The sequence below is a fragment of the Elephantulus edwardii genome, unplaced genomic scaffold, assembly GCF_000299155.1.
Source record: "Elephantulus edwardii isolate Elephantulus edwardi_28Jun2011 unplaced genomic scaffold, EleEdw1.0 scaffold00042, whole genome shotgun sequence".
Lineage (NCBI taxonomy): Eukaryota > Metazoa > Chordata > Mammalia > Macroscelidea > Macroscelididae > Elephantulus > Elephantulus edwardii.
In genome coordinates, this window is record NW_006399792.1 from 1,003,453 (window position 1) to 1,020,393 (window position 16,941).

Genomic DNA, 16,941 nt, shown 5'->3' on the forward strand with positions numbered 1-16,941 from the left:
GAAGATCTTCTCTCACTACTCTAAGGGCCCCTTTGGCAATAGGAAACACATAGACTACTGTGGAGATTGATTTTGGAATGTAGATGCAATGTTATCAATTGTGCTTAGCCATACATGTTCATATGCTTGAAAGTGTACCATGGAACTGTTGCAGCCTAGAAGACACAATTTTAACTAACAAGTTAAGATGAGTCAAAAATTAAAAGCAATAATATTCCAAGTAGAGGTTCTAACAGTGGCACAAATCAAGTTACAAAGAGAAGGTAATTCTTAAAATAAAAGGCTTATTGACTAGCACTTTGTCTATTATAGTATAAAGGTTAGGAACCACAAGATGTAGAGGCTTAACTATGTCATTTATTGTTCTTACATCCTGGAGCAAATTCCATCTACCACTGGGTTGTTTTACAGCTCGGAAGTCCGCATGCAAGGCAGAGGTGAAGTAAGGAACTGGTTATGAGGTTTTCCATCAGTTCAAACAACTAAGAAATAGTGAGAAGAGTTGGGACCTCAGAAGCCTTTAAGGACAGAATAATAGGCTCTTGTGTCCAGGAGAAAATGAATATACTTACTAGTAATGTTAATGCTCACTACGGCTCTTCGGGGAGGATCTAAATCGTTGAAGCTCATTTCATTATTTTGTGCCATCAAATTAGCTCCAAATCATGGGAATGCTGTTTGTTACAGAATAGAATTTCTCCACAGTATTTTCTCATCTATAATCTTTATCAAATAAGCAATCTTTGCAGGAATAGATTTTTTGTTATGTGTCATTGAGTCACAGGCAATTCATAGCTGACCCTGCAGCCAGTTTTCAGAGGCTGTAAATTGTGTGGGAGGACTTTGCTCATCTTTCTCCCTGGAGTAAGCTGGTAGAGTCAAGTCACAGTGACACTGGATTGATTCAAACTTCCAACTCTGTTACTTGCCAAGTGAAAACTGATTATGAGACTATGGACTGTGAATGCATTCTGAGTAACTGAGATTACTCAAAGTGCTAAGTATGCAATGAAAAGCAGAACCTCTGCATTTATGAGTTTACATTGCAGGCAAAAAGATTCATAGGAACCTCACATCACAGAGTAAAATTTTCCCATGCATTTGAATGTTTAACCATTGTGCCAGCAGGGTTTCCTATTATGTGTTAAAAAAATTCAAACTCATTGGCATCAATTTGGAATCAACTCATAGCTGACCCTCTATTGGGTTTCCAAGTCATTTCTAGATTCATCTTGAAATATAATGTTCTGAGGAACAGAATCATATCCAGACACACACAAGGATGTCTGGTGAATACCACTGTTATTTAAATATATGTGCCAACAACCAGAGCCAAAGAAGAGGAAATAGATGATTTCTATCAAATTTTGCAGTCAGAAATCTATCAAACATACAACCAAGATGCATTAATAATAATGAGTTGACTGGAAAGCAAATGTTGAGAATAGGGAAGAAGGCTCAATAGTAAGAAAACATGGACTAAGAGACAGAAATGTAACTGGAGATAGAATGATAGAATTCTGTAAAATCAATGATTTATTAATTACAAATACTTTCTATAAGAAACATAAACAGACTATACACATAGATTTCACTTGATGGTATGCATAGGCATCAGATTGATTACATCTGTAGGAAGAATCACTAGAGAAGCTCAATGTCAGCTGTAAAAACTAGGTCAGGTGCTGATTGTAGAACAGACCATCAACTACTCATATGCAAGTTCAAACTAAATCTGAAGAAGGTTAAATCAAATCCACAGGTACCAAAATTTGACCTTGAGTCTATCCCACCTGAATTTTAAAATCATCTCAGGAACATATTTTAAGCCTTGATCACTAATGAACAACAACCAGATGAGCTGTGGGAGGATATCAAGAATATCTTCCATGAAGAACACAGAAGGTCATTACAAAGACAGAGGAGAAAGAAAAGATTGAGATGATGTCAGAAGAGACTCTGAATATCACTCTTGAGTGCTGAGAAGTCAAAACATAGGGAAGAAAGCAGGAAGTTAAGGAGCTGAGCAGAAGACCTCAAAGGGCAGCTCTGGAAGACAAAGCAAAGTATTATAATGAACTATGTAAAGAGCTAAAGTTGAATAATCAAAAGGGCCAAACTTACTTGGCATTTCTTAAGCTGAAGGAACTAAAGAATAAATCCAAGCCTTGAGTTGCAATACTTAAGGATGCTATGGGCAGAATATTAAATGCTCCAGGAAAGATTTAAAAAGATGGAAGGAATATTAGAGTCCCTGTACCAAAAAGAACTGGCTGGCATAGAAGAAGTTCAACAAACTATATATGATCAAGAGGCAATGGTGATAAAGGAGGAAGTTCAAGCTGTGCTGAAGGAATTGGCAAATAACAAGGCCCCAGTAATTGATGGCATACCAATTGGTATATTTCAACAAACAGCTGCTGCCCTGGACATCTTCACCAGGTTATGCCAAGAAATCTAGAATACAACTACCTGAACAACTGACTAGAAGAGATTCACATTTATTCCTATTCCAAAAACAAGTGACCTGCCAGAGTATGGAAATTATCAAACAATATCACCAATGCCATACACACACACACAGAGAATATCATTAATATCACAAAATCCTGCTGAAAATTATCCTACAACCACTGGAAGAGTACATGGAGAAAGAACTACCAGAAATGTGAGCTGGGTTAAGACGAAGCTGTGGCACCGAAGCCATTATTGTCAATGTTAGATGAATCTTGGCCAAAAGCAAAGAGTACTAGAGGAATGTCTGTGTTTTATTGACTATACAAAGGTATTTGACTGCGTGGATCACAACAAATTGTGGCTAACCTTGAGGAGAATGGGAATCCCAGAACATTCAATTGTGCTCATGCAAAACCTATACATGGACCAGGAAACAGTCCTCAGAACAGAGCAAGGAAATACTACATGTTCAAAATCAGAAAAGGAGTGTGTCAGGGATGTGTCCTGTCTCCATACCTTTTAAATTTATATGCAGAACAGATCATTCAGAGGGCTGGACATTATGAGCAGGAATGTGGCATCAAGATTGGAGGAAGATTCATCAACAATCTACGTTATGCAGATAACACAACCTTGCTTGCTGAAACTGAGATGGACTTGAAGCACTTGCTGCAGGAAGTCAAAACAACAAGGAAGGATTTTCACCTCTAGACCAATTGGCAGCACCTTGATATATGGAGAACAGATTGAAGTTATTAACAATTTCTGTTTGCTTGTCTCCACATCCACACTCTGCAGTAGCAGTTAGAAAATCTAAAGACAAATTGCACTGGGAAAATCTGCTCTCGGGGACCATTCCAGAGTACTCAAAAGCAATGATGTTAGTCTAGAGACTAAGATTTACCTGATGCTGATCATGGTCTTCACAATTATTACCTGTTTTGCATCAGAGAAATGGATGATGACTAAGGAAGACAGAAGAAGAATCAATGCCTTTGAGTTGTGGTGCTAGAAAAGAGCCTTGAACATACCATGGACTGCCAAGAGAACAAACATGTCTTTCTCTGAGAGGGTGAAGCAAAGTTTCTCCTTGGAGGCAAGGATTTAAAAGCTCCATCTCACATACTTTGGGCATGTTACTGGTCCTTGGAGAAGGACATCATACTTGGAAGGGTGGAGTGACAGTGCAAGAGAGGAAGATCCCAGATGAGATGGATTGACACAGTAACTGAGGCAATGGGGAGAAGAGTGTTGGAGTCAGTGAGACTGGCTCAGGACAGGTCAGGCTTCAGAGCCGTTGTTGGTCTGTGGACAGAAAGTTATGCTACCAAGCCCAAGGTGGGTGATTTTAATCTGTGGCACTCAGGCCTGTTTCAAATTGTTATTTTATCAAACATTCTTCTAGGTGGTATAGCACTGATCTGTGCATTGTTGTACAGAGGTAACTCATGGTTGTTGTGATGCTAAACACTGTGACACTGATGTGCCAAATGTGATGATTACCCATGGTGGACAGTGTTTGGTGGAGCTTCTCGATTAAAACAAGCCTGGAAGCAGGAGAGGCATCCACTTCCAAAATGACTTGCCTCCGGAAACTCTAGGAACAGTGCTCAGGCACTCATATGGTCGCTATGAGTCATCTACGACTCGACGGCACCTAACAGCAACAACAACAACATGAGTCACAGGTGTCTCCATGGCACATAACAACAACAAATCACACAGGAAAAAATTACCTATCTTTCTCTGTCAGAGTCACTGGAGAATTCAAAATGTCAGAAAGACAAAGATTTTGGGTTAGCAGTGCAACTCCCTATGGACTTTGCCACTGAAGCTCCTACAAAAATATAGACACATAGCATACATAACCCATACATGCACATGTTTATAAACTTAAGTACAAATACGTGAAGCTCTGCAGATATACAAATATATAAACAAATGTATCTGTCAGGTAGGATGAAGCATGCTATGAGGAAAATAAAGCAAAAAGGAAAGGTTTGCATTAACTACACCAACTGTTTATTCATTGAGAGATGAGGAAGGACAGAGATCACAGCTATCCTTCACAGAGCCATTTCAATGACCTGGTGAAGGAAGAAGCCTTAAATGACAATGTTCAAGAGAGAATAGGAAAAACACGGAAGCCAATATAGGCAACACTTTCAAAGAGTTTTGTTGTAAAAAGAATGAGAAACGGGATGATGTTAAGAAAGGAATGTGGGTCACAGTCCTTCTACCAATGGGAGAATGTCTATAAGCTTTGGGAAACAGCCCAGCAAAGAAGGAAAAATTAATGAAGAGCAGAAAGGGTACGGAGCTACAAAAAAACTATTCTGTGCCAAGAAGTGGACTCCTGAGCTTCAGGGAGAGATTGGGCTTAGATGAGAAGACAGGAAGTTCATCCACGGTGGAGTAGGGGCAGGGATTTAAGCTGGCAGATGTGTTCATGGCAAGAAAGGAAGTTCTGTACTGATCCCTTTCTTTTTTAGGGATCAATTTTTAGGCTGAAAGTTGTGTATGTGCCGCCCAAATTCAGTTTCTATCTTCTCTCTTTAAAATGTTGTCATGGGGAATTTTGAGAGCATTTGTGAAATGGAAATTCCTATAAGAGTGAAGGGGCAAAACAGAAACATGCCAGGGCTTAACCAAGATCAGGTGGGAACACACAGGTGGTTAAGAACGAGGACGTCATTGGAGGAATTTTCACCAACCACTGCCTTGTCTACACCCGTTCAGCCCTCTTCAGTAAAGCCTTTATTATTTTAAGGAATGTGGGAAACTTTACTTGGCTAGAACAAAAAAAAAAAGACATTTCTTCTGAAAAACCACAGACTATTAACCTCAGCGTTTAGGCTGTGTAGAAATTAAAACAGCTACATTATTGCAAAGGAAGGATTAATTTGGTCTTGCTCTCCTTAATAATGTTACTTTTACTTTTTTTCTTTATGTCATTATTTATTGATTTTCAGATTTGAAATTTTCCACTACCTTGAGAGGTTTATTTAAAAAAAATTGTGATTTTAATGAAAGTTTACAGAAAACTTGGATTCACATTAATTCATTGTTGGACATTTCCTCCCTACTCCTCCCCCCCCCAGTTTGCTTTTCTCTTTAAAAATTTCACACAGATTGCTTCTTTTTGTGCCCTTGAGTCAGACCTAATGCATGGCAACTCCAGGTTTTATTGAGTAGGATGCCCCAAAGGGTTCTCATGCTTTATTCTTTTTTTAAAATTAATTTTAATGTAAGTTTACAGAGACTTTGGATTTTCATTCATTCATTGTTGAACTTTTCTCCCTGCCCACCCCTCCACCCCCAATTTACTCTTCTCTTTGAAAAGTAAAATTCTTTCATTGTTATACAATCCCTTCCCCCAAGTCCACTCCACTGTGTCGCCTTCATTCTAGACTCCTGTCATGACAGTAATGCCTAATTATATATCCCTTTTAAACAGTTGTCTCTCTCATCTGTTTCAATGCCATATACATTATTTATACCCTTTTCTCAGTCTCCCTCCAACCCCGATTTCAGTCCCACTTTACAACAGTGGCACTATGCAGCATTTGTCCCTCTGTGACTAAGAGACTTCACCCAGCATAATAGCCTCCCAGGTCACCTATTTTGTATAATATTTCATGAGTTCCTTGTTTTTCAATGCAGCATAGTTTTCCATTGTGTGAATATACCACAGCTTCTCTATCCATTCATTTGCCGATGGGCACTTGGGTTGTTTCCAACTCTTTGCTATTATGAACAAAGCCGTGATAAACAAGGGTGTGCATCTATCTGCTTGGGTGGCAGTTATGGTTCTTTAGGGTATATTTCCAGTAGTGGAATTGCTGGGTCAAATGGAGAAACTGGAACCCTTATTCACTGTTGGTGGGAGTGTAAAATGGTGCAACCACTATGGAAGGCTGTATGGCGCTTTCTCAAAACACTGCAAATAGAAATACCATTTGACCCAGCAATTCTTGCTTATTCTTAATGGAAGCAGATCACAGGGCTATCTCCATGGCATTGCTATGTGGGTTTGAATCACCAACCTCTAGGTTAGCAATTGATGCAAACTTGAAGTATTAAAACTTAATTAATGAGCTTCACATTACATTTGTCTGATTAACTAATAATCTTCCCTCACTTTCCATTCCAAGGTCAAGAAAATTTACCTGGATGAAAAGAGACTCTTGGCCGGGGACCATCCCATTGACCTTCTCTTAAGGGACTTTAAGAAAAATTACCACATGTATGTGTATCCAGTGCACTGGCAGTTTAGTGAGCTCGACCAACATCCGATGGACAGGTAAGAAAATCTTTTCTCATTATCAGTTCATCTCTTCATTATAATGCCTGCTTTTCTATATGAACGAGAAACTTAGTAACATTAGTAAGTTTCTCAGGTTCATTGTAGAAGACTGACTTACCAAATAAATGGTTAGGCGTCTGAAGACAAAATCTTTTTAAGTACAGGATATAGCCCTGCCACACCACCTGCATTTGTATATTCCAAGTGTAAGCTCATATACCAGCTCCTTCAATTCTTCATCACTCCTGACTGTAAATTCCCAAGATAATCTAACTTGCCCAGCTATGGCCAGTGAATAAGAACTAGGTTGTCCAAACATGATTAATGGGTTGTACTCCTATAGATTTAAAGTAGAAGGAGACTGATTCCCCCAAAACTGTCTACCTCACCCAAAAAAAAGTTTTTCCATTTGCAGTTTTAAGGAGAACTATTTATTTGGCTTATGCAGCAACCTTGAAGAAGAAAACTGTCCTAGATGAAACTGAGAGTCTCTCACACACAAGCTGGTCACTTAATGTCTACCATTTGTCTCATTGCAGAATCTTGACCCATTCAGAGCTTGCTCCTCTGCGAGCATCTCTGGTGCCCATGGAACACTGCATAACCCGCTTTTTTGAGGAGTGTGACCCCAACAAGGATAAGCACATCACTCTGAAGGAGTGGGGCCACTGCTTTGGAATTAAAGAAGGTAAATTGATCATCAGCCCAGGGAAAGAATTGACCTCTTCTCCAGACTAGCCCTGTGGCCTCCACGGAGAGGTCCCATCAAGTGTTCATACTGAAACCTAGAGACAATAAGATGACACACAGCACCTCATCTACAACTCCCTCTGTGCACTGGCTGTCCTTGCAAGGTTCTACATTATATCCCCTATAGTGCTCTGTTTGGGGAGGTTCATAAGGTTGAACACTTGGAGAAAAACTGCATTGCAGTCTGAGAAGGTAGCTAAGCCTAAGAAAGCAGTGTGAGTCCAGAAAGCTGTGCAAATCTCAGAAGGCTTCACCCCTTCTCTTCACTGTATATACATCTTGGATCTAGGTGTTAGGCTAAATCATATCTTAAGAATAAAACAGCAAGCCTGCTTCTAACTGTGGAAAATTAGGAGCAGGTTTAGAATTTATTACAAACACGCTAAAGACTACATTTTACATCATAAGTTGTCCCTAGTTATTATTAGCTATTATTCTTTTAGTTCAGAATTAACCCATTACTGAATCTTTAGTGGCCAAATAAGGGAAAGATTACATTCTTCCTTTATTTTTTCACTCTTGTATTTGTGTGCCATCAAGACAAAAATTAACAAAAACTGACCTCCAGAATGTTTTCAGAGACAGTAGATTACACAGGAGGAGAGTTCCCATCCTTCTGTAGGATTCTGGTGGATTTGAACCCTGTGCCTTTGGGATTGCAGAGCAATTTCTCACTAGTTGGCCATCAGAGTCTTTTGCACTTCTTGTTGTTTCAGACATTGGTCTTGCTGGACTGTGTTCTTTACTTTTCCTGTGTTAGAATTCATTTCTATGAACAAGCATGTGGGGTTTTTTTAGTAATCAAAATTTAAAAGAGGTTCAAAATATGAGCAATCAACACTACCCACAGATTGTAAATCAATAGTGAACATGAAATCTCTAATGCAGAGGTTTTATCCATATGTTTACAGCCTACACAGGGGATGAACAGACAGCTAAGCAGTGAGAAAAAATAAGTTCATCAAAGCCCTTGTTTTCTGACAAAAGATTCTCTCATGTGATGTTCATTTGAAAATATTTTTCATACAAACATAAAACTCTTTTAAATGAGAAAAGCTAAGAGTATGAAAATGTAACTGTTAATCTACAGACTTACAATATTTTTCTATTGAATAAACACAAGTTAAGGAGGGGAGGAAATGCATTTGTAAGCAATTAGTACTGTATATTAGTTATCTACTGTCACTTCAGATGTATAATCTCTCATGATTTCAAGGGTTAAGAATCCAGAAATTACTTAGGTTCTGGCATTATTGCTGTGATTGGGTACCATGACAGCAGATCAAAACCTTACACTATCCTCATGATCTCTACCACACCCTTGTCCCAGGCACTGTATCAATTCATTTTCTTGATGCTCTTTCTCTTCTTTCTGACCTTCCACTTTTCCCAGCAGGCTTTCTTTTTTCAAAGGACTGGCACTTTCTGACAACACCCCTAGAATAAGTGAGACAAAGTTTCACCACCTTTGCCACCAATAGTTCCCTAATTGCACTACCTCAAAGAGATTTTCTTTTGTTTTGTTTTGTTTTGTTTTGTTTTTTAACACTCTGTGAAATAGCCAATACTGGGCACCAGCACCACAATTCAAAAGCATTGGTTCTTCTTTATTCAATGTCTGATTTTTGAGTGCATATAGAGCAATAGAAAAGGTCATGTTATCTTGGTATTTAAACTCACACCCTTGCTTTTTTTTTTTTGCAATTTAAAAGGTCCTTGGCCGTAGATAGGATAATTATGTCTTTTGATTTCTTGAGTAAAATTAAATCATTGACAACTTTGATCTTTTCTCTATCTCTGGTATGTTGTTGTTGTTGTGTGCCATCGAGTCAGAACTGACCCATAGCTGATCCTCCAGCAGGTTTTTAGAGATAGTTAATCACATCTGAGGAGATTGCCCATCCTACTTCTGTGGAGTGGCTGGTGGGTTAGAACCATGTGCCTTCGGAATTGCAGCACAGTTTCATGACACTAGTCCACCCATTCTCCCCTATCTCTGGTATAGAGTGTTTCATTATGGTGCAGTCAAGATGACAGCTGTTGTTGTTGTTGTTGCTATGTGCCATCGAGTCACTTGCAATTCATACTAACCCTATGCACAATAGCTCTTGAACTCTGCTCTATCCTGAGCTAATCTCACGGTCTCTACCCCTACTACTCCAGTTATTGTGTCAGTCCTTCTTATCCCAGGTCTTCCTCTCATGCACTGTTGCTTGACCCTTCCAAGCATGAATTCCTCTCCAAAGATTAGTCCCACCTGCCTACATGCCCAAAGTATGTGTGAGCAAGTCTCAAAATCCTCACCTCTAAGGAGCAACTTGGTTTCACTCTTTCTAGGATAGATCTGTTAGTTGTAGGACTGACATTATCTGAAAGCTTAATTTGAGCTAGAGGATATGCTTCCAAGGTCCTGTTGTTATTTATAGAAGGCTTCAGTTTCCTTATCCGAGGTTATCCATAAGATTGCCCAGATCATGGCAGTTGGTTTCCTCCAGAGCAAGTGATCTTAAAGACAATGTGACTGGAGCTGAAATGTCTGTTATAACTGAATCCCATGAGTAATATACTATTATTGTTGTTGTTGATTGCCTTCGAGTCAAGCATGACTCATAGCAACCCTATGAACAAAAGGCCTGAAGCCCCTTTACAACTACTGACATTTATCAAAGTTCATAGAGTTTTCAGAGGCATGTTGTTTAGGAAGTGGATGCCACTCCTGTATTACTTCGGCCATATGCCATTGGTCACACAGACTAATCCTGGCACAGTGTGGGATGGGTCTACAGGAGAAGGAATCATTGGAGACCATCTTTTAAACTGTCTTCAATATACTAAATCCCATTTATCCTTAATTCTTAATAAGCAAGTTATTAAGGCTAAGAGCCATACAAATAATGTCAATTTCCTTTCTAACATCTATCCTAAAAACATAGTAGTTTTAAATATAGCTACTTGGATAAAATTGCCTATTGCATTTCAAAAAGAAAAGCTTTTTTATCTAAGTACAGATGTTCTCTTCCCCACTCCATTATGGAAAGGGGAATAGCTTAGCTGGAACAGGACCTACTTATGTATGCCCTTTTAGATGACATAATTTAAAGGGCTGATCAAAAGGCAAATTTGAACAGAAGCCATTTCTTTAAAGAAAGCAGTGAGTTTCACCATTCTTTTTGTAAAAATTGTGGCAACTTTTCAGACTCAACTCTGCTCTGCTCTGGGTTTTCTGGGAGGAGCAGGAAGGGCTTAGAGTCTAGTAACTGCAAAGCTCCTAATGATCTTGTTTGTGCTCTGTGGTTTGGCTCCTCATTATGTTATTTTGGAGAAGGAAAAGAATTAGCACATAAAAAGCTAGTAAGGCAGTTATCAAATATTTGGCAAAAAAAAAAGTAAACAAGTCACCATTGTTAGGATGAAATTAGAGAAAGCAAAGTGATCTTTATTTTTCAACATTTCCTTTTTGTGAGAAATTCACAGAAACACTAGATAAATTTTGTCATTCTCTTCCCAAATTTTAATTGTTTTTGATATAAATATTCCAGCTTTGTCACCAACTAGCTATATGAATTAGAGTAAGTGATTCATGTTCAGTAAGCTTCATTTTCCTTATCTGAAAATGGGATTCAGTTAGAAATGAGTCTTCTTTTACTTAGTGCCCATGATATATCATGTACTGACATATAGTCTCATCAATCTTAGAAGAACTCTCAAAGTGAGAGTTCTCCAAGTGAGAGCTCCAAGGTTAGCAAAATGGTGGTGGGTCTATTTGGAAAGGTATAGTAATTATGGTTGCACAATATTAAGAAATTTAATCAAAGATACTGAATCATTAGACAAAGTATTAAATTTACAAATGATTGATTGCATGTTTTCATCAAAACAAAACTTCTAAAAAAAAGGAAAACAAATCAGATCATGTAGGTCCTATTAAGCCAGTCAAAGGACCTCATCCCAACAGTACCAATCAATCACAGTATTGAGGAATAATGGAGTGTCAGTTTGAGGACTAAGGTGCATCTATCTGATTCAGGCCATAATCTTTCCAATCATTTGCTATGAATCTGAGAGCTAGATAATGAACAAGGATGACAGAAAAAAGAATTGACCTCTTTGAGCTGTGGCATTGGAGAAGAGCACTAAACATTGCACGGGCAGTCAAAAGAACAAACAGATATGTCTTGGAGAGGGTGAAATATTCTTATTTTGGAGGCAAGAATGATGAGGTGCTTTGCCTTACATACTTTGTGCATGTTGCTAGAAGGGGCTGTTCCTTGGAGAAAGACATGATGTGCTGGGAAGGGTGGAGGGTCAGTGAAGGAGAGGAAGACTCTCACCAGGTGGTCTGACACGGTGACTACAGCAATGGGCTTTGTGTGTCAGGAAGTGTGAGGATGGTGCAGGATAGAGCAGAGTTCAAACCTTTTGTTTGAGTCATACTCGATTCTACAGCACCTAACAACAACAGTTAAATAATAAATAATAGTTATTATGTCTGTTTCAGTTAATCCAATCAACAGATGATGAGATCTTGAATTAGGATAGGAACATTATCTACCCATTGACTATCTTTAGGAAGCATACTCAACATATAAGGGGACAGGCACAACATACAAGGGGACAGGCAGCTAAAAGACTGAGAGAAAGAGAAATTAAATACCTAGATTCCTAGCCCAGGCCAGAGCAGGCCAGGTAGAAGACTTTGTAATAAGACAGAAAACACAAAAACAGAATTATAGTTGTGGAAAGTAACCAAAGCCAATTTGCGTAGATGACATTTTTAAGTACTTGGGAGATAAGCTGATAGTTGAATACACTTATTCATATAAAATAATGATAGTATATCATAGTATATAAATACTATCTATACATTTCTATAAATATATAGTAATGATAGTACATAAATTTGAAGACAGGATTCTGTAATGTAAATATATATTTGATGATTGTTGAGAATATAGGGAGTGAAACTCAAAAAGTATTTAGCTACAAGGAACAGGAGATATGGCTGAACACTAAAAACAACAACTAGATGATGTACAGAGGAGAAAACAGTCCACTAAAGAGAATGAAAGGCATTAATGTAGTGACATGTCAGAACAGGTATTTCAAGGACAAAGAAGAGACCAAATTCGAAATTCTACTGAGATGTCAAGTGAGATAAAAGACTGACACATGGTCCTCAGGTGTAGAAATAAAGGTATCCTGAGTGGTCTTATGAAAAACAGTTACAACATGATGTTGTTAAAGGTACATTTGGTGAAGTAGTAGAGATGTTATGTGCTATAACAGTTATGAACCATTTGGTTGGAACCAACTCATAGATGGTTGTCTAGTAAATTTTCAGAGGATATGAACCACACAGGAGGAGATTGCCTAGCTTTCTCTCTCAGGTAGAGAGATATAAGAATCAGTTTTTATAGACTGAGATATAGGAAGGTTAGAAAGGGTAAAACTGAATGCATGGAGGCTGAAAAATAACTGGGGGATGATGTGGAGTTGAAGGAAACATTGTCGAGAATAGAAGTTTGGCATTGTTGTTAAACTTGAGCACTCATTCACTCATGCAGCAAACCTTTTCTGACGTCTACAGAGTTCAACACTGTTCTGAAAACTGGATATGTGTTGTTGTTAGTATGTGCCATCAAGTCGACCATGATTCACAGTGATCAACAAATCTGAAACCTGCCCTGTGCTATCCTCCTCACCTCTCATACAAGCTCATCGTTACAGTCACTTTGTCAATAATCCATCTTGTTGAGGGTTTTCCGCTCCTTCATTGACCTTCCACTTTCCCAAGCATCATGCCTTTTTCCAAGGATTGATCCCTCCTAACAAGATGCACAAGCACCCTGGATGCACTTCCTCCAAGACAGACTTCTTTTTTCTTTTCACTATTCAGGGGATATTCAGTATTCTTCTCCCAAACCATAACTTAAAGGCATCTATTCTGTTTCTGTCATCTGTAGTCTCTGTCTAACTTTCAGATGCATAGCAAACAATAGAGAAGACTATGACCTGAATGAGGTGTACCTTAATCTTTAAACTGACATTGCTAATCCTTAGCACCTTAGAAAGATTCTTGACAGTTTTTCCCACTTTCCCAACACAACACATTCTTTTGATTTTGTGACTGTTTGTACCAAGGATATGCGAGAAAGATAAAATAATTGATCATTTTAATCTTTTCTCCATCTATCATAATGCTACCTATTGGCCCAGTGGTGAAAATTTTTTTTTGTTTTTTTGATGTTGAGATCTTAATCATACTGAAAGTTGCAGTCTTTGATCTTTTTTCAGTAAACATTCAAGTCTTCCTCCCTTTTAGCAAACAAGGTTGTATTATTTGCATAATGCAGGTTGTTTATGAGTCTTCCTCCAATCCGTATGCCACATTCTTCTTCATAAAGTCCAGCTTGTCTAGTGATTTTTATTTTCATTCAAACTGAAAAGCTTTGAAGAAAGGATAGAGCTCTGATGTACAGCTTTCTTGATTTTAAACCATGCAGTGTTCCCTTGCTCTGTTTGGGCAACAGTTCCTAGGTCTAAGTATAGGTTTCACATGACCACAGGTAAATGTCCTGGGATTCCCATTCTTCTCAATGTTAGCTATAATATCCTGTGACCCACATAGTCAAATGCCTTTGCTTAGTCAATAAAACACAAATAGAAATTCTTCTGATAGTCTCTGCTTTCATTCAAGACCCATCTAATATCAGTAATTATATCCCTGGCACCACAAACTCTTCTAAATCCAGTTTGGATATTGAGAGTTCTTTGTCAATGTACTGCTCTAAATTGTTTTGGATAATCTTCAGCAAGATTTTACTTGCATGTGGTATTAATGATATTGTTTGATAGGTTCCACATTCTGTTATGTCATCTTTCTTGAGAATAGGAATAAACATGGATCTCTTCCTCTCAATTGGCCAGGTAGCAGTCTTCTAAATATCTTGACACAGACTGTTAAGCACATCCAAAGCTGTATCTGTTTGTTGAAACATGTCAGCTGGTATCCCATCAATTCCTGGGACTCCATTTTCTGCCAACACCTTCAGTTCAGCTTGAATTTATTCATTAATTACTATTAATAATTGATCATATATTTCTTCCTGAAATGGTTCAATGTTGACCATTCTTTTTTGAAACAGTGACTGTGCATATTACCCCATCTTCTTTCGATGTTTCCTGCATCTTACAGGGTTTTCCCCATAGCATCCTTCAGTATTGCAACCAGACTTGAAGGTTTTTTTTTCTGTTCTCTCAGCTTGGAAAATTCTGTCAGTTCTTGTCTTTTTATTTTCTAATTCCAGCTCCTTGTACATTTCACTACAAAACTTTGGTTTGTCTTCTCAAGCTACCTTTCCAAATTATATTTCCATTTCTCTTACTTCAACATTTCTTCCCTTTATTTTGGCCTCTTGATGCAAGAGATGCAATTTTCAGAGTCTCCTCTGACATCCATTTTGATCTTTTTGTTCTACTCTGTCTTGCTTTCCTCATGGATGACATACTTGATGTCACCCACAACTGTATAAACAGCATATTTAAATGTTAATGAGAAACATCTAGACAAAAAGGATAGGTTGAATTAAGTTATAATTATAGTCAGTACATATAAGGAAGGAAGCTATGGTGACCTAGTGGCAAGAAGCTGTGCTGCAGTTCTGAAGGCACATGGTTTGAGGTCACCAGCTGCTCTGCAGGAGAAAGATGGGCAATCTCCTCCCATGCAATTAACTGCCTCTTAAAACCCATGGGAGGGTCAGCTATGGGTCGATTCCAACTCAACTGTGCACAACAAGAACAACAATATATAAAGAGAAAAAAAGTAAGAACGTAATTAATCTTAGAGAAGAATTGGAACTACAAGGCTGATAATCACCAAGAGCCTTCGTCTCATATACTCTGAGACAAAAATAATTATATGGTGACCAGATATTATCATTGACTGTTCTGACCAGAATCACAATAGACTATCTCAAACAGAATGCAATAAAAATGTAAAATAAAATAATGGAGGATAGGGCACAAAACCACAAACCACACACAGAGACTGGACCAGTCAAAACCAGAGAACTCACTAAGACTATTGCCCTGAGACAGTCTATAACTATTGAACCAAGATCACTTTTTAGCATAAAAGCAGAGTAGCACCTACAAAAAGTATGTTGTCCACAAGAACAGGACTCTTCAAAATCAAATGAGAAAAAGTGAACACATACTCTGCAGCATAGTTGAGACGGCAACGGATCAGAGAAATTAATTCTTGGAATTGGAACAGCCAGACTGTGACACGATGTGAAAAATGTCACTAAGGTCAAGTTGATGCTATGAAAAATATAGTATCTCTGAACAAGGTGCATGCAAACTACAAATTGGAACCTAACTTGCTATTGTAAACATTCACCAAAAATGTGTTATATTTTAGAAAACAATTTTTAAAGAGAAAAAGAAAAGTAGGAGAATTCTGGAACAAGTTAGAGGAAATTCTGAGAACAGGTAGAGAAATTAGCCTCAGGTTAGCAGAAGAGAGATTTCTTATCCAAAGAATACAGATAAGGTAAAAAATAGAAGTGCAAGTATAAATAAATTTTAAAGTAATTAAATCATTATCTGTTTTTATTATACTATACATTATGATTAATAGCACACTAAATAGCACAATGTTGTTGTTGTTGTTATTGTGTACCATTGAGTTGGAACTGACTCATAGCTGATCCTCTGGCTGGTTTTCAGAGGCAGTTAATTGCATAGGAGGGAATTGCCCATCCTTCTCCCACAGAGCAGCTGGTGGCCTCGAACCACATTGCCTTTGGGATTGCAGCTGCAGTTTCTTTTCCACTAGGCTATCAGAGCTGCCTAGTGTGCTATGAATCAGAAGCCTCAGGTCAATAAAATTGTAAATCTCATCCAGGTATATAAATCCATAATGTCTGATATTAAGAGCCTTCACTCATGGCTCAGTTCTCCAATTCCTCTACACTTTTTTGGGCTCGGTGTAAAGATTTGCTAGAAGGTCCTACAGAGACTCTGACCCATCAGGAGAATGACACACATGACTGCAGCTATGCAGGCCTGTTTTATCATAGAAACTGACCAGGAATGGGCCAGGCTGGATGCAGCTGGATTCTTATACATAATTGCACTGCTGCTTCTGTATTTGCATTTTCACACACTGCCCAGTGTGGAGAGTGCTCTCTTATACTGATCCTCCAACTGTTGCTGATTTGTGAGACCATGAGTCTGCAATTAAGGTGATTGGAGGCCAGAGGCAGCTTAGGTAATGGCTAAAAAAAGCCAACTTTAACCTAACACTGCAATACTTACTCCAATTTTACAAATGAAGCCAGTCATTCATAAAAAAATCTTCAAAGTCCATAATCTTTCTCATTCTCACATGTAAATAAAAGTAGGAGAATTACCTGGTGCCC

General features: G+C 38.3%; 1 protein-coding gene across 1 annotated transcript in view; it reads left to right on the forward strand.

The window, feature by feature from the left end:
- SPARCL1 (SPARC-like 1 (hevin)) overlaps positions 1 to 7,501 on the forward strand; it is a 26,258-nt gene extending 18,757 nt beyond the window's left edge. Inside the window, exons 8-9 of the mRNA XM_006885316.1 lie at positions 6,612 to 6,760; positions 7,303 to 7,501. Coding sequence (XP_006885378.1) covers positions 6,612 to 6,760; positions 7,303 to 7,501 — 348 coding nt within the window. The remainder of the gene's footprint in view (positions 1 to 6,611; positions 6,761 to 7,302) is intronic.
- The last annotated feature ends 9,440 nt before the right edge of the window (positions 7,502 to 16,941 follow it).